Here is a 23,307-nt window from a genome sequence, read left to right as displayed (position 1 = left end):
GACCAGCTTCAGTGAGAACTCTTGCTTGGAGGTTCTTTTCATATTATTTTAATCATTTATGATATGTAGATATGTAAATCTAAAAGCCCACTCCACTTCACACATTCAACAATTGTACTGCACATGCTGACGACATGCATCACGGGTGGGGGACGACAGGTTCACTGTGCACTTCCTAAAACGCATCGGAAGAGAAAATGGCAGGCCTTATACTGTAGGTGCAGCTTTGGGTCCTCAACAAGAACTAACCCCTATTGTGGCATGAGTTCAGCAGTTTGTTTCCATTGGACAACTGAACCGGATCGGCTGTGTCTCAGGAGGTTGAGCGGGTCGTCCGCTGATCGTCGGCGGTTCGAATCCCAGCTCCTTTTGTCCACATGTCAAAGTGTCAAGACACTAAACCCCAAATTGCCTTTAATGAGCAGGCTAGCACCTTGCATGGCAGCTGCTGCCAGTGTGTGAGAGTGAATGAAAGACCACTGTAAAGCCCTTTGGATAAAAGTGCAGTCCATTTACCAAGCTAGAGCTGCCCATATGGACCTTCTTTTTTCTGATGATTGCTTCAGATTCCCCAAGAAATGAATGACTAAAGAAAGCAAAGTTGCACTGTTTATTATATGCTGTCTTCAAAAACAAGGTGATTTTGTAAAATGTTTTCTGCATGTTAATGTAAATACAACAAAAGTTTGTGAACTTGAAGAACAGTTAAATAATCTTGTATTAATGTACTTTTTATACTGCCGATTCGTCTCAACATTAAAGCATTTGTGACAACCTAGTGGATGCTTGACTTTCGACCAGGCTCCCAGGTGTAAGAGAGCTTCTCAGGGTCAGAGGCTACTTCAGGTCACAGCACAGAGCTTTATGAAAGACTGTCCCGATGAGGAGCTTTCCTCCATAGGGAGCTGCTACGGTGGATCCCATGAGCACATGGCCATCGTCAACGTAGACCTGGGTCACTTTTGGACTTGCAGAGTGGATATCTTGAATCCGAATGACCTGTATGGAAATATGAATGATGCCAAACAAAGATATCTGAGATGAGGCCATTGTAGTGAATCTTGTAGAAAATGCACTGCCCCCTCTCCTATGCAAAATACTTTTTGTAAAGTTTCTAATGGCCAAATGTTCATAGTTGTCAGGATTCCTGTGAATTCCAGAAGATCTGGTTCGATTTACTCCAGTCTCTTTACTGTCTGACCAATAGTCATGTCTTTTAACTGAAGCTGCTTCTCCTCAAGAGATTGTTTCTGTTTCTCTTCTCATGCCTTCTTCATGAGGCCTCTTCCTCTGTTTCTGTCTTTAAACCCATGATCGACCAGTCTGTGCAAAGGGTTTTAGTAAAGTAAAATGAGTCAGACAACCAAGATGTGTTGTTAACATCAATAAACGGTCCACCTCCTCCTTTAAGCCAAGGGGGTTTATTTGCTCTGGTAATATTGCCGATATTAAAACCTCTAGGATATGCAGTCTCATCTAAGCAGCAACTCAAAGTGAAGCATGACAGTACAGTAGTTTTATGTTCTCTCATTGTACCCTGTGGAGAGACATAAGACACATTCTAACTTGGTTGGACAAAAAAGTTGTCGTGTATTTGATATCATTCACAACAGATGCCATGAACCAACCTCAGAGCCAGGTGGATCTTTGGGGTCCACAGGATTCCTGGCAAGCTTTGCTCCATTGGGGTGACAACCCAGCCATAGATCACCCGTTTCATGGTCCACCTCAATGTTGTCACAAAGTGATCCAACAGCTACAGACTTTTAAAAGATCAGAGTCACTGAGTAACCTACAGTTGTTAAACATATCCAATGAATAACAATCAATCAGTCAGTGAGATACCTTCATGTATACCAAGTCTTCCCCTTTGCGCCTGTCAAAAACATCCACCTCATGGTCCATAATATCTGAAACATATAGATACCTGAAACAAATATAGTTTATTTTATTACATACACTCAGGGGAGCAAATATATTCAGCAAATTATTCTGTTTCAGTTTAGCCAAGACAACAAATGTGTAACAAATATAACAAAAAGTTACCTTTTGTCAGGTGACATGTTGATGCCATTTGCAGCCATAATGCCACCCGCCACCACCTTCACTTCATGGGGACTATAATAAACGACATTACACCAAGGTAGACCGAGAATAACGGTCAGGAAGTTTAGCGCTTCGCTGGGAAAGGAGTGATCGTTTGTGGCGTAGAAGCTCTCAACTCCCACAGCAACTATGTCATTCACACTGAGAGGGAGATAACATCAAGGGTTTAACCAGTTGAAGAATAAGCACACCTCTGTAGTTCACATACAGGTTGATCCAAATTAGACATACCTGTGAAGAAGTTCATGCTTAACCGTTTTAAGGTGCACGATTGCGTTGTCCTCTTCGACGAATCGAAAGACCTCTACCTGGCTGTCATGGTCAGGGTGGTTGACGACAAACAGGTATATAGATTTATCTGCAAAGACAGGGGAGCAATGACTGTCTGCTATGGTTTCCACTGGGGTCTGCAGGAGGAGACAGGCATGCTTGATACCTTTAACTTGCTGTTGACTGAAATAATAATGTAAATGATATGGAGCAACGTCCATCAAGCCTAACATAGTAAAATGAGCTATTGCCACAGAAAAACTGTGAACCATTGAGTTACCAAATACTTTTCAGGGTGCACTGAGAAGAGGCAGTATTGTACAGTTCCTGGGACTATACTGTACATTTACTTTTAACTCCACAGAAGCTTACATAATCAATCAGTTTAATCTGTTCAAGAATGGGGGGTGGGGGGCGCAGGGGGGTATTTAGAGGTCTGTCTTGTAATTTATACAATTACTGTTCTACCATATCTACTGTATCCTTTTTGATGTGTTACCCGTTTCATCAGTGTAGACGCTTATTCCATGGGGATTGAAAGTGTTGAGGTTCAGTTCCCCTTTGATTTGCAACTCCACTGGTGTCAGTCTGGGATCTAACAGGTCAAGGGTGAAGATCTTTCCTGGGTCATCCGAGAAGTATGGCAAACGAGGATACTTCAGACCCTGTATGGCAAGGATTGGACTGTATGTTTATGAATACATTTCCAGTATTTGAATGTATATTTACGTATACATAATTATACATTCAAATAATTAACCTTAACTCCAGAGCACCAATATGAATAACTTACTGTGCTTATGAAAGCCAGTCCATCTCTGAGAATGGTGAGGTCCTCTGATCCATAGTCTGTCCAATGAGAATATCTTCATAGTATTATTAACAGCACAAGTCCACACACACACAATACTCTAACCCTGAAGCCAAGTAGTGTGACCCGTTGACACTTGGCATACTCTAACCCTGAAGCCAAGTAGTGTGACCCGTTGACACTTGGCATACTATCTGTTTAGATGACAAACCACATTTTGCAACAAATTACCAAGCAGCCTGATGACTAAGAGCTGTAGTCACTTCAGTTACATTTGTAGTTTGAATACCAAATACCTATATGCTCCAACAGGTGACAGTTGGGAAGGTGTTTTAGTGGCACTTCTCTTGTAGTAAGGGCGATGGCTCTGTAAATTAAATTAACATATCACTTTTAAGTAAAGACAAATGCTCAAACTACAGTTCTTTTTATTCTCATAATTCATGAGCTCTGAAACTCATAGACAAGCTGTCCACATCTTGAACAACCAATAGCTCACTCATTTGCACATATCCAGTAACAATGTAACTTACCTCAACTTCAATAGTCTTAGTCCAATTAGAGCTGCAAAGGCAGCAACACAAACAGCGAGCAGCATTCGTTTCATGGCGGTTAAGTCTTCTCTCCTGCCACTGGTAAAAAGGTCAAAGTACATAGATTAGGACACAGTGCATCCGGAAAGTAGTCACACCCCTTCACTTTTGACACATTTTGTTATGTTACAGCATGACTTATTCCTAGAATTTAGAGGAAATTCTGCCCCAAGATCCAGATTTCTTATTGCCCCCCACCCAAGGGGGGATGGTGTGAGGGGGGGGGGGGTATTAATTTAACCCCTGTACATTAGTACGTTCAGTACGTGCGTGCATTCGTCTGTCACATATGTACCAGAGCCCACCACCTGCGGTCGCTCACCACAATTCTTTTTTTTAATTTTTATTGCCAAGTACTGTACATTTTGCTTTGTACATAAAAAACTATGCCTGGTGTCTCAGTAAAGGTATAGTCTATTCTACTCACGAGGTCGTCTACTTTCTAAATCCGCAGTGTTCACAGTTTGAGGTCTTTAGTAGCTCTTTTGCTGCTTGTTCTAAATAGATTAGTATCGGGGTTAGGTGCATCGTCGCTACAATTATCATTATTAATCATTCACAACATAGATCAGATTACTCTTATTTAGGCAGTTCTAGGTTGTGTGTTTTCTACTCTCTACTCCAGCTCGTACTTGACATTGAGGCGAAAGTGAGAGGCTCACACTTGTGACATAGGGAGTCTCTCTGAATGGCTCGGACGCAAGCCCCTGGGAGTTCTGCGTTCATTGCCTGAGATTGCACTCTGAACAATGAACTCCAAATAGAACGAACATCACTCCAAGCGAGAAGCAGGCAAAGTGTAACACAGTGGTAAGAAGTTACTATGTATCATACTACACCGAATTCTTTCATTTGGCTGCAAACGGTTGGACATATAAAGAAGCTTGCGAGTCGACAGGAGGATATGTGTGAGACGCGGGCAAATTAAACCCCATATTCATAATACTGAACCTTTTGGTAAAGGTGCGAGCTGTTGGACATTTCATATTTTGAGGAACCGTCTGGCATATTAACAGTAGGCCTAACTCTTATAGGCAAATATGCAAATCTTAACAATACTATACTGTATCTTAGAATTATGGTCAGTAGCCTAATATGCTGTATGCAGAATTATGGTCAGTAGCCTAATATGCTGTATGCATAGACATGTTAATTGCAGATGCCTCGAATGAGATGCAACCTTAAAAACACAATAGAAGTTTGAAGTGTTAACAGTGGACTATAAGATAAAAGGAATCGGTTAATAGCAATGTTATTGCATACCACTAGGGCCAATAGCATCTCTTAATAGTAATATTATCACTACAGTGAACAGTAGATTAACGTACCATCTTATTCTATGGCCTTTTTTTTTTACATTGTCATTTTCATTAAATATTTAAAATTCAAATTGCTTGGAGGTTCTTTTCATATTACTTTAATCATTTTTTAATTCACTTTTTGATGGGTCTATATGCCAGCTCTATAGATATGTAAATCTAAAAGCCCACTCCACTTCACACATTCAACAATTGTACTGTATATGCTGACGACATGCATCATGGGTGGGGGACGACAGGTTCACTGTGCACTTCCTAAAACGCATCGGAAGAGAAAATGGCAGGCCTTATAGGTGCAGCTTTGGGTCCTCAACAAGAACTAACCTGTATTGTGGCATGAGTTCAGCAGTTTGTTTCCATTGGACAACTTAACCGGATCGGCTGTGTCTCAGGAGCGAGTCGTCCGCTGATCGTCGGCGGTTCGAATCGCAGCTCCTTCTGTCCACATGTCAAAGTATCAAGACACTGAACCCCAAATTGCCTCTAATGAGCAAGCTAGCACCTTGCATGGCAGCTGCTGCCATTGTGTGAGAGTAAATGAAAGACCACTGTAAAGCCCTTTGGATAAAAGCGCTAGAACTGCAGTCCATTTACCAAGCTAGAGCTGCCCATATGGACCTTCTTTTTTCTGATTGCTTGCTTCAGATTCCCCAAGAAATGAATGACTAAAGAAAGCAAAGTTGCACTTTTTTTCTGATGATTGCTTCAGATTCCCCAAGAAATGAATGACTAAAGAAAGCAAAGTTGCACTTTTTTTCTGATGATTGCTTCAGATTCCCCAAGAAATGAATGACTAAAGAAAGCAAAGTTACACTGTTTATTATATGCTGCCTTCAAAAACAAGGTGTTTGTAAAATGTTTTTCATGTTAATATAAATACAACTAATGTTTGTGAACTTGAACAGTTAAATAATCTTGTATTAATGTACTTTTTATGCAGCCGATTCATCTCAGCATTAAAGCATTTGTGACAACCTAGTGGATGCTTGACTTTCGACCAGGCTCCCAGGTGTAAGAGAGCTTCTCAGGGTCAGAGGCTACTTCAGGTCACAGCACAGAGCTTTATGAAAGACTGTCCCGATGAGGAGCTTTCCTCCATAGGGAGCTGCTACGGTGGATCCCATGAGCACATGGCCATCGTCAACGTAGACCTGGGTCACTTTTGGACTTGCAGAGTGGATATCTTGAATCCGAATGACCTGCATGGAAATATGAATGATGCCAAACACAAAGATATGAGATGAGGCCATTGTAGTGAATCTTGTAGAAAATGCACTGCCCCCTCTCCTATGCAAAATACTTTCTGTAAAGTTTCTAATGGCCAAATGGTCATATTTGTCAGGATTCCTGTGAATTCCAGAAGAACTGGTTTGATTTACTGTCTCTTTACTGTCTGACCAATAGTCATGTCTTTTAACTGAAGCTGCTTCTCCTCAAGAGATTGTTTCTGTTTCTCTTCTCATGCCCTCATGAGGCCTCTTCCTCTGTTTCCTTCTCTTTAAACCCATGATCGACCAGTCTGTGCAAAGGGTTTTAGTTAAGTAAAATGGAGTCAGACAACCAAGATGTGTTGTTAATATCAATAAACGGTCCACCTCCTCCTTTAAGCCAAGGGACTTTAATTGCTCTGGTAATATTGCCGATATTAAAACCTCTAGGATATGGACTCTCATCTAAGCAGCAACTCAAAGTGAAGCATGACAGTACAGTAGTTTTATGTTCTCTCATTGTACCCTGTGGAGAGACATAAGACACATTCTAACTTGGTTGGACAATAAAGTTGTTGTGTATAAGATATTATTCACAACAGATGCTATGAACCAACCTCAGAGCCAGGTGGATCTTTGGGGTCCACAGGATTCCTGGCAAGCTTTGCTCCATTGGGGTGACAACCCAGCCATAGATCACCCGTTTCATGGTCCACCTCAATGCTGTCACAAAGTGATCCAACATCTACAGACTGTTAAAAGATCAGAGTCACTGAGTAGCCTACAGTTGTTAAATGTATCCACTGAATAACAATCAGTCAGTGAGATACCTTCATGTATACCAAGTCTTCCCCTTTGAGCCTGTCAAAAACATCAACCTCATGGTCCATAATATCTGAAACATATAGATACCTGAAACAAATATAGTTTATTTTATTACATGCACTCAGGGGAGCAAATATATTCAGCAAGTTAAGACATTTCAGTTTAGCCAAGATAACAAATGTATAACAAATATAACAAAAAGTTACTTTTTGTCAGGTGACATGTTGATGCCATTTGCAGCCATAATGCCACCCGCCACCACCTTCACTTCATGGGGACTATAATAAACGACATTACACCAAGGTAGACCGAGCACAATGATCAGGAGGTTTAACGCTTCGCTGGGAAAGGAGTGATCGTTGATGGCATAGAAGCTCTCTACTCCCACAGCAACTATGTCATTCACACTGAGAGAAGGATAACATCAAGGGTTTAAAACCAGTTGAAGAATAAGCACACCTCTGTAGTTCACATACAGGTTGATCCAAATTAGACATACCTGTGAAGAAGTTCATGCTTAACCGTTTTAAGGTGCACGATTGCGTTGTCCTCTTCGACGAATCGAAAGACCTCTACCTGGCTGTTAAGGTAAGGGTGGTTGACGACAAACAGGTATATAGATTCATCTGCAAAGACAGGGGAGCAATGATTCGTCTGCTATGGTTTCAACTGGGGTCTGCAGGAGGAGACAGGCATGCTTGATTCCTTTAACTTGCTGTTGACTTGAATCTGGGATAATAATGTAAATGATATGGAGCAATGTCCATTAAGTCCAACATAGTAAAATGAGCTATTGCCACAGAAAAGTTACCAAATACTTTGCACTGAGAAGAGGCAGTATTGTACAGTTCCTCATTTACTTTTAATTCCACAGAAGCTTACATAATCAGTTTAATCTGTTCAAGAATGGAGGGGGGGGGGGGTATTTAGAGGTCTGTCTTGTAATTTCTATAATTACTGTTCTACCATATCTACTGTATCCTTTTTGATGTGTTACCCGTTTCATCAGTGTAGACGCTTATTCCATGGGGATTGAAAGTGTTGAGGTTCAGATTTCCTTTGATTTTCAACGCCACTGGTGTCATTCTGGGATCTAACAGGTCAAGGGTGAAGAGCTTTCCTGGGTTATCCGAGAAGTATGGCAAACGAGGATACTTCAGACCCTGTATGGCAAGGATTGGACTGTATGTTTATGAATACATTTCCAGTATTTGAATGTATATTTATACATTCAAATACATAACCTTAACTCCAGAGCACCAATATGAATGACTTACTGTGCTTATGAAAGCCAGTCCATCTCTGAGAATGGTGAGGTCCTCTGATCCATATTCTGTCCAATGAGAATATCCTCATACTATCATTAACAGCACAAGTCCACACACACACAATACTCTAACCCTGAAGCCAAGTAGTGTGACCCGTTGACACTTGCCATACTATCCGTTTAGATGACAAACCACATTTTGCAACAAATTACCAAGCAGCCTGATGACTAAGAGCTGTAGTCACTTCAGTTACATTTGTAGTTTGAATACCAAATACCTATATGCTCTAACAGGTGACAGTTGGGAAGGTGTTTTAGTGGCAATTCTCTTGTAGTAAGGGCGATGGCTCTGTAAATTAAATTAACATATCACTTTTAAGTAAAGACAAATGCTCAAACTACAGTTCTTTTTATTCTCATAATTAATTAATGAGCTCTTGTTTAGAACTGATAGACAAGCCGTCTACATCTTGAACAACCAATAGCTCACTCATTTGCACATACACAGTAACAACGTAACTTACCTCAACTGCAATACTCTTAGTCCAATTAGAGCTGCAAAGGCAGCAACACAAACAGCGAGCAGCATTCGTTTCATGGCGGTGAAGTCTTCTCTCCTGCCCCTCGTAAAAGGTCAAAGTACTTATATTAGAATACAGTGCACCCGAAAAGTAATCACACCCCTTCACTTTTTCCATATTTGTTATGTTACAGCATTACTCATTCCTTGAATAATTAAATTGTCGTTTTTTTTTTGTAGCTCTTTTCCCCCCTCAAATCGACACACAATACCCCATGATGACAAAGTGAAAAAAGTTTTGGAAAGTTTTGCAAATGTATAAAAAATATAAAAACTGAAATATCACAAGTACATAAATATTCAGACCCTTTACTCAGTACTTTGTTGAGGCACCTTTGGCAGCGATTATGACCTCAAGTCTTCTTTGGCAAGCTTGGCACACCTGTATTTGGGGCACTTCACCCATTGTTCTCTGCTTCAATGTTGCAGAACATTTCTTGTATCCTTACCCCGGTCTGCACCTAGATACACTCCTAACACAGAGGTCTACAGCCAATTCGTTTGACGTCAAGGCTTGGTTTCTGCTCTGACATGCACTGTCAACTGTGGGACCTCATATAGACAGGTGTGTGCCTTTTCACATCATGTCCAATCAATTGAATTTACCACAGGTGGACTAGAAACATCTAAAGGATGATAAGTGGGAACAGGATGCACCTGAACTCAATTTTGAACGTCATAGCTAAGGAAGTGAATACTTATCTACATGTGATATTTTTTGGAAAAACATTTGCAAACATGTCTAAAAAAACTTTTTTCACTTTGTCATTATAGGGTATTGTGTGTAGATTGATGAGAAAAAAAAAAAAATCAATTTTATATACAATAAGGCTGTATCATAAAATGTGGAAAAAGTGAAGGGATGCGAGTACTTTCCAAATGCATTGTACACCTCTCAGCTTTGGGATCAGGTTGATGGGGTGTACGGTCTTGAAGGCAGCACTGAAGTCAATGAATAGCATCCTGATCTAGGTGTTGTTCTTGTCCAGGTGCTCCAGTGCGAAGTGTAGGGCCAGTGCGATGGCATCATCCACAGACCTGTTGGCGTAAACTGGGTCAAGTGAGTCTGGTATGATGGTGTCGATGTGTTTCATCACTAGCTTCTCCATGGACTTCATGACCACTGGAGTACCACTGGCTGGCAGTCATTCAGGCAGGTTCTCTTAGTTTTCTTGGGTACTGGCACTATTGGAGTCATCTTGAAGCATGTGCTGGGCCAGCTGTGTGGCACACATTTTGACGACCCGGGGTGGTATTCTGTCAGGACCAGCAGCTTTGCAGGTGTTCAACTTCCTGAAGGACTCGTGCACCTCAGCCTCAGTTGTCGGACCGTGTTTTCAGGTTCCCTGAGGTCCTTGGCTAGTTGCTTGTGTTCAATGCGTTGAACCTTGCATGGAAGGTGTTGAGCTCGTCTGGGAACTCTGTCAGCTGTGTAGATGGTGCTGGTCCGTCTTCCTGCCACATGCACCTGATGTCCGTGCCACTGTACTGGTTTTCAAGTCTGTCCCCATAGCTCTTTTTGGCCCCTTTGATGGCCTTCTATAGAAAGTCCAGGTTTCACAAAACAATATTAGTCTTATTTTGAAATAATTGAATTGAGAAGGCAACATAAGTCATCTGTCCAAATTTATTGCAGACAAGTATGATGAATTAACAAGTACTAAGATCACACACCCTTATTAAACATCACACACCCATATCTGTTTCAATTCAGTCAACTGAGTGCCACTCCTACTGACCAAATCAGCACTTTCAAATGCACTCACATTATCTTAGACCTACAATGTTTTATCAGTGACAAGTTCTAACAACCTTAGAACTAGCAGTGCTTTGACAGAAAGGGCATTGGGGTATATGAATCAGAGTTTAGTTGGCATTAGCACCATAGGTCAGTCTGGCAAAAGACATGAAACACTAGGGATTTCAGGCGCCACTGGAAGTTCCAAAACAGCCGGCTTTGATCGTGTTGGCTGTTAAAATAATGTCGTGGCATTTGGTTCATGTATGAATGGCGAAAAATCACTAGCGGCCCCGGGTATGATCACAGTAATGTACAGGGCACTATGTGTCTGAAGGGATGTTGAAGTCTAGGCTACTTCAGGTCACAGCACAGAGCTTTGTGGTAGACCGTCCCGATGAGAAGCTTTCCTCCATAGCGAGCTGCTACAGAGGAACCCATGAGCACATCACCATCATCAGCGTAGACTTGGGTCACTTCTGGCTTACCTGAGTGGATATCCTGGATTCTAATCACCTGTCAGGAAGAAATCAAACATCTGATGGTCCAACTGCAATGTTTGTGGATTCAAGATGGCCCATAGCTAGTGGTAAGAAGAGGAAAGATCCGCACACCGATTCCTCCCGGTCCACTTTATTGAAAATATCACAACGAACGTTTCCATTTCTTAGGTCTTCATCAGGCAACTTCAAAGCTTCAAATGACAGGTAGCAGGTATATGTAGGCTGAGAGCCTGTGACATCACATCTGACATCATGTGCCAGTCAATTAGGCTAAACGGCACAGTTAGAGGCTGCACATATATAAACACATAAAACAAACAAATAAATTGTTTCTACAATAAAATCTTGGACCAAAATGGGTTTGCTGTATTCAAGACAAACTTGTTTTCAAAATGACCAATGTATAGGCAGGCGTAGTTAGGAGCCATCTTGCTTCCCATTGCAGTGCCTTTGGTTTGTAAATAAAAATCATTTTTTCAAAACGAAAAAAATTGTTACTCAGGACAACTTGGGCTAGATCTAATATGCATTCCATGCTGGGTTTGGAGGTATTGGGGCGTTGACTCAGGAAATGCTGTAGTGCCTCTATACCGCCCTCTAGAGGAATGTTAGTATACAAAGATTGAACATCAAAAGTGGCCAATAACAGTGTCAGTAACCTGGTCAAAAGATTTCAGAGAGTTGATATAGGAAGGCAGCGTGACATATATCCTATATCCTTGATATAGGAAGGCAGCGTGACAACCTCTGGCTTTATGAAATGGTCTACATAAGCTGAGATGTTCTCAGTGAGGCTACCTATACCACTCACTATAGGACTGCCTTTTATAGGTATGTCCAAACCCTTGTGTATCTTGGGTAATGTATAGATTACTGGAGAGACTGGATGTTCAACTGGCAGGAATTCAAAAACACTCTTATCAAACTCTGAGTTGTTCAAATGAGTCCTACGTGTAGAATGCACACGTCTTTAACCTCCTATTGGGGTCTGAGTTCAGCTTCTCATAAAAAGTGATGTCACCGAGTTGTCTCTTAATCTCACAACAATAATCAGCTGCATTCTGTAGGACTATGGCTCCAGCCTTATCGGCAGGTCGTACCACAACCTTGCTATCTTTGCTTAAGTCTGTTAGTGCATCCCTCTCTGCCTTAGACAAATTATTGTACACTTTAAATTCCTTATTTTTTAATAGACATTTCACATCATTCTCCACCAAACGACAATATGTGTCAAGTGAGTGAGGGAAGCAAAGATAACAAGGTTGTGGTACGGCCTGTCGATAAGGGTGGAGCCATAGCCATCCACACTTAATGAGGAGTTTGACATTAAGCCCTTTCTGTGAACTGGTGTTTGGTGCGTTCACTCTCCAAACAGTGTAGCCTACATTGTTGTAGGCCTATTCATTGCTCTTTGATAAGTCCCTATTATCTTTTTTGTATCTGTATCTAGATGGATGTATATAGGCTATTCATAATGTCATTATTATGTGTTTATATATGTGCAGCCTCTAACTTCACCTTTTAGCCTAATTGACTGGCACATGATGTCAGATGTGATGTCACAGACTCTCAGCCTATATATACACCTGCTACCTGTCATTTGAAGTTGCCTGAAGAAGACCTAAGAAATGGAAACGTTCGTAGCGATATTTTCAATAAAGTGGACCGGGAGGAATCAAGTGTGCGGATCTTTCCTCTTCCCATGTTGTTGTTGTTGTTCTACTACTACAAGTTCTACACTAGTTCTACTACTAGTTCTACTACTACTACTACTAGTTCTACTACTACGTGTGGTGTGAACAGTATGATGATGCCCTATAGGTGATTAGTCGGTGTACAAACCTCTGATCCAGGTGGATTCTCTGGATCAAGCAGTAATACTCTCCAGGCGTTAGGGTGACAGCCTAACCACAGATCGCCTGTCTCAGGGTCAACCTCAACGTTGTCACAGAGGGTTCCCACCGCCACCGACTGGTGACATAATGGGAAAGGATATTATTACAGGACATGACATGCAGTACGTGAGATTATTTAGCTCTTCCTTACACCTTTCAACTGTTCCCTTTGACATTCAATGAACATACTGTACATATGTCATTTCTTATATTTACCTTCACTAAGGCCAAAGCATTGCTTACGTTCCTTTCCAAAACATGTACGTTGTGGTCAAATAAGTCTACCACATACACGTGTCTGCAGGGAAAAACACACACACAAAAAGTCCCGTCACAAATCATATCATGAACACTATTCAATAAAAACAATGCTGTCATATTCCATTGGGTCTAGCTTGTAAAACACAGTGGACCTACTTTTTGTCTGGTGAGATGTTAATGCCATTGGCCATGTAATATCCCTCCGCCACCACTTTGACCTCGTCCGGACTGTAATAAACCACGTTACACCAGGGCTGGGCTAGGAGAGACTCCAGGTTCCTCAGGTAGTGGTTGGTAAAGTAATGGTCATTAGTGGCATAGAAGCTCTCCACTCCCACAGCAACTATGTCGTTTACACTGAAAGATAAAAGAAAACAGGAGGTTTAATGGTAAATGGACTGCACTTATATAGCCTTTTCCACCTTAGCGGCACAAAGTGCTTTACAATGGCCTCTCATTCACCCATTCACACACACACACACCAATGGCGGCAGCTGCCATGCAAGGTGCTAACCTGCTCATTGGGAGCAATTTTGGGGTTAGGTGTCTTGCTCAAGGACACTTCGACATGTGGACAGTCGGAGCTGGGATTCGAACCGCTGACCCTTCGATCATTGAACGACCCGCTCTACCAACTGAGCTACAGCCGATATAGGAGGCCGTTTAATGTAAATGTTATAGTGCAGAATTGTTTATAGCTGAACTGATTACCGTCAAGCACAATATGGGTTTTGCACACCAGGAAAGACTAAGTCCAGAGCTGCAAACCGATCACAGGTGAAAAAGATGCAAAACATGCAAACCCATACATACACAGATCAAACAAATGACCTATTTTAGATTAAAAACGGCTATTTTCACCTAAAGGTGACAAGTCTGCACCCCTGTAGGTCACAGACACAAAAACAACAGAGCAAAAACAGACATGCCAAACTTTGGCGTAGTTGCTACTGCATACCTGTAGAGGAGTTCATGCTTTATGGTTTTCACATGCACAATGGAGTGGTCCTCTTCAGCAAATCGGAAGATCTCTACTTGGCTTTCATACTGAGAGTGACTGAGGCTTTTTTCTTGAGGGTGATTGACAACAAATATGTACACCGTGCCATCTGAGAAGTGATGAGAAACAAGAAGAATCTTGGTCCATTCATTTATCCTGCCCCTGGCAATCTAGATAATACATTCATTCATCCTGGCAATCTTACATCACTGTAACTTCTTATCAGTCACCCATGAACAGGCTGTCACGCCACGTCAGCTATTACCATCATCGGTGTATACACTGATTCCATGGGGATTGAACGAGTCCAGGTCGAAGCCCCTTCCCATGCGTAGCTCCACTGGTTTCATCCGAGAGTCTTGCATATCCAGGGAGTATATCTTTCCAGGGCCATCAGAATATGATGGCATCCCAGGATACTTCAAGCCCTGGTAATTGCAGTTATAGCAAACATTTTTACATTTAGCCATCCTCAAACATTCATAAATCCATAGATTGAGTACTCTGCTGTTTTTGTAATGCACTTTTCATTGTGAGATAATCTCAAAGTGCTGAAAATGTAAATGCCGAGACTCACAGTGCTAATGATGGCAAGTCCATTTGGAAGAAATGTGATGTCCTCCGATCCATACTCTGTCAGGAGTCACATGTTCAGATAGTGAAATTGGTGTACGGCTAGTGTTTCTTGTGACCAACTCAACGGATATAATTTTTAATATGCTTGCCAGGGCGTTTGATACAGTAACTGCATGCATTGTCTTACCAAGGCCTTTGATTGGACGACAGTTCGGGAGGTGGTTTTGGATAAGTTCCCTTGAAGCAAGACAACCTTTCCTGTAACATAGGATATTACATAAAATCAGACTCAATAGAATTTTCTTGAATGAGCTCTTTGCACAAGCTCCACTACTTCCTGAAACTCTACAGGCATATTTATTTCCTGTCCTATACTATTGGATGGAAGTGATTAATTAGGTGTGATCAGGTGTGCCGCAGTATTAATCACTTCCATCCAATAGTATAGGACAGGAAATAAAAATCTATCCATCTAACCAGAACGCGGTGTTTAGCTTCATTTCTGGTCTGTGCAATCATGTGTGCAATGACAGACATAACCGACATAATATGACATGACATAAGCAGGCAAATGTTCTTAACAGCTTGCTATCTGTCTATCCACAGTCGTCGAGATAGACATACTGCACGCAGCCTGTACAGACGTCCCCAGAGTAGAAAACTAGATACAACGCCTACTAAACAAAGTGCAACAGTTGAATCAACACGACTTGCACGTTAGCCAGATACCCCGTCAAGAAAGTAACACAAAGGCAAACCTGAAGTGGATAACTCTTTCTCCGAAAAAGGCTGCTAAGGCTGCAACAGAAAGTGATATGATAACAAGTTTGGACATTCTTCAAACCTTGCTAACTGATCTAATGCAACTTAAATGCGCTCCTGTCTGCCGCTGACTCAACCAACGGGTTTTATGTTTTGCCTTACAGTGACGTCACACGCTACTCGCCCATAACAAACGTGGGACGGAGGCACAGAGCTATGGAGGTGCAAACAAGTGCTTAATATGGGTTGAATGCGAAAAATGCCCGTATGTGTGTCTCAAATAATATTTCCTGGGACTGACGCAGACCTGCCCTTCGTAGAACGATGCCTCCTACTGGAGGGCGCTATCAATTCATTATTCAGTCTGACTCTGAACCACCCTGAACAAACTAGCATTGCAGCCGTTTTCCGAGATGGGCGTTGCCGAATGAGTACTCAGCGATTAGTTCATCCCTTAACCAATCACGTCGGCAGTTTATTTCCGTCATCGCATTCAAAGGAGGCTGATGGGCCTGGTTGGAATTACAACGAGAAATCACTCTGGACTAGAGCCTTTCCAGATCAAGATTCAGGGACTGAAGCCAGGCTACCCCTGCATCAAATCAAAATGTGTTTGTATCAGATACCCTATACTTGGGGACACATTTGATCCCTGATAAATGTTCTCTAGAATTAATAATCATGAGAACAACGGTCCTCAGGCATGAGTTTTGCCTATACGTTTTGGCATGTCCTGGGTGGGATTTGGTTCGAACCCGGGTCTCCTGCGGAACAGACGTCTTCATTTTCGCGGATGGATAGTATTTATTATACAGGGGGAGGGAGTGTAACCAACTCACTACCTACCTGGGACTCACAGGACTGTTTCACTCAGTTACAAATATTTATATTCTAAATGTGTATTCTAGTCTGTGTTGTCTTTTGATTCTGTAACCGTACAATTCCCCCTGTGGGATCAATAAAGTACTACTACTATTACTTTACCACCGACTATCAAAAAATAACACTTGCCTGAATAATATAAATCAGCATCAGTGGAGCTTAGGCAGTTTCTTAAATACCATTTCTGTTGCCATTTTAAACAATGAATAAAACATAGACATGCAAAAACAGAATATCTGCCTTGGTTCCTCTAGAAAGACCTTTTGAAAAACACAAAACATGCAAGGAAGGGATAACAAAAAGACATGCACTACTGAAAGGATGTTACCTGTTTAAATCATTTATTTCTGAAGTTGTTTTTTTGTTGTTGCAAGTGATAAGACTCCTCCCAACATAAAAACAAAAAGTTACAAAATTGTCTATGTAATCAAAACCATGTGTAAGAGACTTCATAAAAAACAAACATGAACACACACATACACATAGTGAAGTGAAAGTAACACAAAATTGGCAAACTATTGACCCTGTGATAATCAGCATTGGGTGCATGCAACCTGACAGTAACTGTAGAATATCTACAAAGGTCCAATCCAATAATGATAGTTTAACAACTTCAAAACACCGACAACTCCTGCACATAACAGTAGTAGTAGTGTGTGTGTCTGTGCAGCCATCAAGCACTGCTAGGTAGGATACATCAGAATCCTCTCTCATTATGTGAAGTTGTGTAAAGGTTCACAGTGTAATACAACAGCAGGATCCCCCAACAAACTGGTTCAAGCAAGACTGAATATTTGGGACATACAAAATAAATTTTATTATCCATTCTCTTCATGTCTACATTGTATTAGAATTTCTAGACACTGGCATTGTGAAATAACACAACCATACTGATTCTAATAATCCTGACAGGTCAGACGATACATTTTTGTCAAGTCCAGATCCCAAAATATAACTGAACATGAAAAGCAATTCAATTCTTCTTCGTTATTCTCAACATAATAAAAAGAAGACCCATGGGTCTGGCCTTCACTGAGAGCTAGCTAGGCTGGACATGGGCGCACACAAACAAGTGAGGAGGTGTCACGTGGAGGTCGGTTCAGGGCTGCGCCCCAGTGGCTGCTGGGACTTGTGTAGCCAATGTGTTGGGGGCAGAGATAACAGGAGATCCAGCAATGTTAGCCAGCGGCTGTGTGGCGGACATCGAGGTGATGCCTGTATGAGGGAGAGAGGCATAATTAAGGCACGTTATCATTCTAAATGTCGGGGTGGCTGGTGAGAAATAGCTTAGGTATCAACTGCTCTGTTTGATTACTTACCTGCCATCATACTAGAGGAGCTGACTGGTGTGGAGCTGGCAGCCATCCCCCCAGGGGTGGTACCCCTTCCCTGATCTTTGACGATGGGGTCTGTGAACAGACAGGCCCATACGTTACCTCAGAAAGCCAGTTTTCTGAGACAGGGTGTGCCTCCAGCTGGTGCATGACAGAAGTGAGAGTAATGTGCAGACTGGACTTACAGAAGTATGGGTGATCCATGGCCTCTCTGGCTGTGAGGCGGGCTTGGTGGTCATAGCGTAGCAGCTTGTCCAGGAAATCCAAGGCCTCAGTGCTCACCAGGTGCTGGTTCTCACTGTGCACAAACCTCTCCCACCTCTTGCGGGAGTGTCTGAGTCAAAACAGGGGAGAACTGTCAACTCACTGGGCAACAACAGTTATCGTGCCATATGTAACAGAGGTCAGATAAAGGATTCACACTGTGTCGAATCAAGAATGGTTTCCTAACCATCTTACCTGCCCAAAATGTCATTGAACCGTGGGTCCAGTTCGATGTTGTACTTGTCAATGTAATCATACAGGTCCTCTGTGCCAAGAACTTTAGCAATTCGCACAAGCTGTGGATTAGATTCAAGGTGAGTAACATTAAAATATCCTAATTTAAGTAACAGTGAGTAACATATAGGCCTACTCAACTCTTACCTGGTCGTAGTTATCGTGTCCATGGAAAAACGGTTCCTTTCTGAAGATCATGCTGGCCAACATGCAACCCAAGCTCCACATGTCCAAGCTGTAGTCATACATCTACAACCACAAAGACCGGCACGCTCATCAAGACCACCTTCTTCTACAAACTGGTTCTATTTTTTACATTCTTCTACAAACTGGTTCTATTTGTAATATCAATATCACTAGACAGCATGAGAGGTCTCACCTGGTAGTCTACCAGCAGCTCAGGTCCTTTGAAGTACCTGGACGCCACTCTCACGTTGTACTCCTGATTTGGGTGATAGAACTCAGCCAAGCCCCAATCAATCAGACGGAGCTACAAGAGAAGACACGTCATTGTTGCTTGCGTTTTAAGTTACAAGCTTAGCTAATTTCAGTACAAGGTTTTAGTGTTAACTAGTGTGAAAGGAAATATGCACCTTTCTGTGTTCATGGTCGATCATTACATTGTGTGGTTTGACATCTCTATGCATGATCCCCATACTGTGACAGTAATCCAGGGCCTGGCAGGGTTGAGAGGTAGGTTACAGATCATAACAAACGCTAATGAGGGAACAATGATGCAAACAAGATGAGCAACAGACATTAAAAAGTGTCCCAACAGTTTCAATAATGGTTAGCATCTCTCAACAACATCGACCTCAGAACCAACTAAGGACTTCAAAATTCACAAAACCCACCTTCAATTTGATGATGTGCTTTCACTTTTGAAACAAAACATACTCTATTCTGGGAGTCTCTGTTAAACACGGACCTTATTTTCATCATTTTTAGAAATCCAATTTCATTTTTCCCATAGTGATGTTGGACTCGGAACCAAATGGCAGCATCATCTCACCACTCTATGAGGCGATGCATCATCAATGAGCCTCTTACCTTCAGGATTTCATACATGTAGAATCGGATGTCAAAATCTGATAGGGTTTGATACAATTGCTGGGAGAAATAAACAAGAGAAAAACAACATTAGATTATACACATTAGAATCAAAGTAATTGCTCACGGCTTGGGCAGTGTGCAGTTTTATTTGAATCATGCGCTACACACAAAAACTCATTATCCCCACCTTGAAGTCTGTGTTGTTTACATGCTCAAAAACCAGTGCGGGAGTGCGGGACTGAAAAGAGAGAGAAAGGCACGTCAGAGGATTCGCTTTCAGTCGTTCACAGTTCCAGTTTGTCTATGTTGCGCTACGTATGGATCAGAGAGCCAGCTCACCACAGGATCCTTGACAATGTCTAGGAGGGAGATGATATTGGGACCACCTCTCAGATTTTCGAGAATCTTGATTTCTCTCTTGATTTTCTTCTTTTTAACAGGCTGTGGAGAAAAGTTGAATCAAATCAAAATACAGCGATTTCCTGTGGTAGCCCACACCACATGTCCAGTACTCAAGATGAAAAATGGGAGCTCAAGAATATATCATCGACATCAATACCTTGAGTATTTTGACGACGACCTTCTCGTTGTTTGTGATGTTTATGGCTTCAAACACTTCACTGTATTTGCCTCTGCCCAGCTTTCGCACCAGTTGGTAGTCATCTTGATTCCTAAAATACAGAGATGTAGGCTTTGTAAAATGACCCAAGTAATCGGTAAACAACCGCATATGCAACTATAATCTACAGGTAAAACAAGTATGGAGAATGGAATCAACTGCCTCACTTACCCCCATTCAACGACATGGGACTCGTAGTCCCAGTACTCCCGGGGCCTCTGTGTGTTTACATCAGGGTAAACTCGAGAGCGGCTTGGAACAGGGCCTGACATATTCTACACAGGATCTTCTCTGGATCACCTGCAGGATCATTACACAAATAAGAGCCATTCAAATCACAAATAAGAGTTGGGTGGCATGCTGTTGCTAATGGCTTTCTAACATGCTAAAGCTTACTCACATTTAGTTGGTGTTTTTTTTTATGTTTCCAAACAGCTACCTTTGATCAAACACTTTGTAAGTCTTATGCTCTATTGTCCCTCAGTATACAATATCCCAAAATGACTGCCAGCTGTCACTTATTTGCTTGTCATGTTGACTGGCACAGTGGTCCTAAAGCACCGTACCTACCTTGGAGGTTCCCTCCAAGCTGCTGATGACAGGGGCGGTCAAACGAGAGCTGATGAGATGCCTTTATGGTTGAGAAACTGTAAGACATGATCAAGAAAAACAATACTTAAAAGAGCAGCATGCAAAGACTATGCAATATGCAATAGAACCGAGGATATCATTGTCTAGAATGCATCCTACAGTGGCCTTGGGTTGAAACTCAAATGTGTCTCTTTGATCATGTCTCTCTGTTTCCTTCTCAACCCACTGTTGAAAGAGGTCAGAAGAGATAAGAATGATATTCTCATGCCGCACTTTGGGAAGGAGACAGACTCAAACAATCTCGTAGAGACGGCTCTACCCTTAGCCTATGTTTTTAAGGTAGCCAAGATGGTGTTTAAATCTTTATCAATGAATGAAATAATTCCCATAGCAGAAAAATCAAGTGTAGCCAAGATTTAAACCAACCTGAATGTTGAGGGGGACATCCAACCGGTCTAATCTGGGGGCACTGGGCTCAGTAGAGGCATCACTGGAATCCACACTATATCTGTTGAAAAGATAACAACGTATTATACGAGTAATAACCAAGCTATTGGCTAATTGTGAGGCTAATTTAGCCTATGCTAGCGGACCATAGACATTTAGCTCGCTATCATTTCTATTTTTTTTCTCCAACAGCATCAACTAACTATTCATAATATATAGGGGATGTATGTAGGTTATCTGTGCGTGGGTAACGTTAAGGAATGCAGGCCAATTCGACAGTGAGGCCAGAAGAATGCGTTAGCTTGTTAGCTAGCCAGCTACCTCGATTATTCTTGGACCTTACTAGCTGGGTCCTCGCGAGCAGTCATAAGGAGCTAGCGCGAGCAGTCATAAGGAGCTAGCGCGAGCAGTCATAAGGAGCTAGCGCGAGCGGTCATAAGGAGCTAGCGCGAGCGGTCATAAGGAGCTAGCGCGAGCGGTCATAAGGAGCTAGCGCGAGCAGTCATAAGGAGCTAGCGCGAGCAGTCATAAGGAGCTAGCGCGAGCACGCACGCACGCGCGATGGCCTGCTCAGGTACGCGAGCACAGCAGGCAGCTGGTTCTGCTAACTGATAGCATTAGCACTAGCTAGCTAGCTAGCTCGAGTAGCACCGCATCAAAGCCGGTAAACTGAACTAGCTAGCCAAAGCGCTACCGTTTGAAAAGATACCATTTAACTCGCTAAACAATATGATAGATGCAGGTAGCCTCGAATAATCCCTTCCAATACTCAGAGAAGTGATATCACCGGTAGTGAATAGGTTAGGCTAGTTAACGTTAGCTAGCCTGCTAACAGCTAGCTGGCTGGATGGCTGGCTTGCGAGGCAACTGACTGACAACGCCTTGAAAAACATTTTTCCAGCTAAATTCTGAGTGAATGGTGATGTTGCTGAAAAGATATATTTCATGCTTCAAGTATCATTCCTATATTCAATATCACCAGTGCAATGCTGTCTCGAGACCGTGTACATTTATCGTAAATAGTCTTAATTATATTACCTCTCAACGTTGTTAGGATGCCAATATGGCGGTGCATGAAATCAGGGGCTTAGCAATCGTATGGAGTTCAATTCCAGCAGGGGGCGCGCTTCCTCTTCTTCTTCTTATGGACATAAAAGATAGACGGAGCACCAGAGGGCACTTTGCTACCACCTACAGGAGCATACGGGGCTTGAAACGACTGATACAACTGATAGGCCTAATGATTTAAACTGCAGATTTATACAAATAAATATTATTGCAGGTTTCAGCTTTACTTATAATACAATAAACATGATTTGGAGTTCAGCTTTTTTGCCATAGGCTATACATATTTAATATGACCAGAGCAAATCATAAACGTTTGTGTATCAGTAAAATGGACAGTTTTCCGTTTTTGGTACAAATTATGCATGTTTTGACAGTGTTCCACCACTTGGTCTTTCAAAGACTCGGTATGTTAAGTAGGAAGGTTTTATGAGCTGAATACAACAAAAATAATTTCTGTTGCAACTACTCATGGGTTGGGTGACATTTTCTCCACAGATTGCATTCATGCATTACTATCCGTAGTAGCCTAGTGACATGTCCCAGTGAGAAAGTGACAAAGGGTTGCCAATGCATAAATATTTCTGACATCACATTCACACCTGTGGTTTAGCATCATGCAATTTTAGGCTCTTTAAAATTCACAAAAAACACAAAATAAAACAGGATTAAAAAATAATGCATACAAATAAATAAAAGAAAATAATAATAAAATCAAAACGAATTTGCCAAGAATACATTGAATTGGTGCAAATTATGTTTTGCCTCATAACTTGCACCAATTCAATGTATTCTTGGCAAATTCGTTTTGATTTTATTATTATTTTCTTTAATTTATTTTCATGCATTATTTTTTAATCCTGTTTTATTGTATCAGAAAATCTTTAAACGTGTTTTTATGTGAAGCACATGAGTTTCCCTCATGTATGAAATGTGCAATAAATAAAGTCACCTTGCCTTGCCTAATGAGAGCAATATTGATGATGGAAACATTACACTCTGTGTTCTCTTTGCTGTCTAATGAACAAGGAAAGAGCCAGAGGCGTGGTTCTGTCTGCATCAGCGACCATAAGACCCAGTCACCTATAATCAACATGCAATAGA

General features: G+C 41.7%; 2 protein-coding genes across 3 annotated transcripts; both read right to left on the bottom strand.

Annotated features, from left to right (window-relative positions):
- Positions 1 to 609: 609 nt before the first annotated feature.
- On the bottom strand, positions 610 to 15,864 carry LOC311312175 (uncharacterized protein). Its single transcript, XM_084442045.1, has 18 exons — positions 15,711 to 15,864; positions 15,140 to 15,210; positions 14,954 to 15,009; positions 14,642 to 14,804; positions 14,335 to 14,485; positions 13,533 to 13,733; positions 13,332 to 13,413; positions 13,063 to 13,191; positions 11,076 to 11,233; positions 3,721 to 3,819; positions 3,484 to 3,554; positions 3,170 to 3,225; positions 2,876 to 3,041; positions 2,338 to 2,464; positions 2,047 to 2,247; positions 1,846 to 1,927; positions 1,629 to 1,763; positions 610 to 999 (listed from the first exon to the last, which is right to left on the bottom strand). The coding sequence occupies exons 1-18, from the start codon at positions 15,785 to 15,787 to the stop codon at positions 838 to 840; spliced, it is 2,187 nt and encodes a 728-aa protein (XP_084298171.1). The 5' UTR covers positions 15,788 to 15,864; the 3' UTR covers positions 610 to 837.
- A 1,068-nt stretch (positions 15,865 to 16,932) lies between these two features.
- Positions 16,933 to 22,222, bottom strand: LOC311312390 (casein kinase II subunit alpha-like). 2 transcript variants are annotated; one of them, XM_084442326.1, is made up of 15 exons: positions 22,177 to 22,222; positions 21,118 to 21,199; positions 20,671 to 20,747; positions 20,272 to 20,400; positions 20,041 to 20,152; positions 19,821 to 19,922; positions 19,669 to 19,719; positions 19,479 to 19,538; positions 19,022 to 19,105; positions 18,808 to 18,918; positions 18,576 to 18,677; positions 18,390 to 18,490; positions 18,116 to 18,264; positions 17,916 to 18,005; positions 16,933 to 17,811 (listed from the first exon to the last, which is right to left on the bottom strand). In XM_084442326.1, exons 4-15 carry the CDS (start codon positions 20,370 to 20,372, stop codon positions 17,696 to 17,698), a joined length of 1,179 nt encoding a protein of 392 aa, XP_084298452.1. In that variant the 5' UTR covers positions 20,373 to 20,400; positions 20,671 to 20,747; positions 21,118 to 21,199; positions 22,177 to 22,222; the 3' UTR covers positions 16,933 to 17,695. The 2 variants fall into 2 exon arrangements, with proteins under 2 accessions (XP_084298452.1, XP_084298453.1); XM_084442327.1 differs by lacking the exon at positions 22,177 to 22,222 and adding an exon at positions 21,460 to 21,692.
- Positions 22,223 to 23,307: the final 1,085 nt, after the last annotated feature.

The sequence above is a fragment of the Borostomias antarcticus genome (assembly GCF_949987555.1).
Source record: "Borostomias antarcticus genome assembly, chromosome: 8".
NCBI classification, from domain to species: Eukaryota; Metazoa; Chordata; class Actinopteri; order Stomiiformes; family Stomiidae; genus Borostomias; species Borostomias antarcticus.
Note: the sequence above shows the minus strand (reverse complement) of the source record. Positions and strands in the feature narration are given on the sequence as shown.

Bases quoted from the DNA above. Each gene is read 5' to 3' on its own strand.
- LOC311312175 (XM_084442045.1), bottom strand. From the start codon at position 15,787: ATGTCCAAACTTGTTATCATATCACTTTCTGTTGCAGCCTTAGCAGCC. The intron at 13,734-14,334 runs GTATGCAGTAGC...TTTATCTTTCAG, and splicing joins AAGCATGAACTCCTCTACAG to TGTAAACGACATAGTTGCTG. The intron at 1,000-1,628 runs GTTGGTTCATGG...ATTTCCATACAG, and splicing joins AAGATCCACCTGGCTCTGAG to GTCATTCGGATTCAAGATAT.
- LOC311312390 (XM_084442326.1), bottom strand. From the start codon at position 20,372: ATGTCAGGCCCTGTTCCAAGCCGCTCTCGAGTTTACCCTGATGTAAAC. The intron at 18,919-19,021 runs GTGCATATTTCC...CTTCTCTTGTAG, and splicing joins TCGACCATGAACACAGAAAG to CTCCGTCTGATTGATTGGGG. The intron at 18,265-18,389 runs GTAAGATGGTTA...GTTTTGACTCAG, and splicing joins TTCAATGACATTTTGGGCAG to ACACTCCCGCAAGAGGTGGG.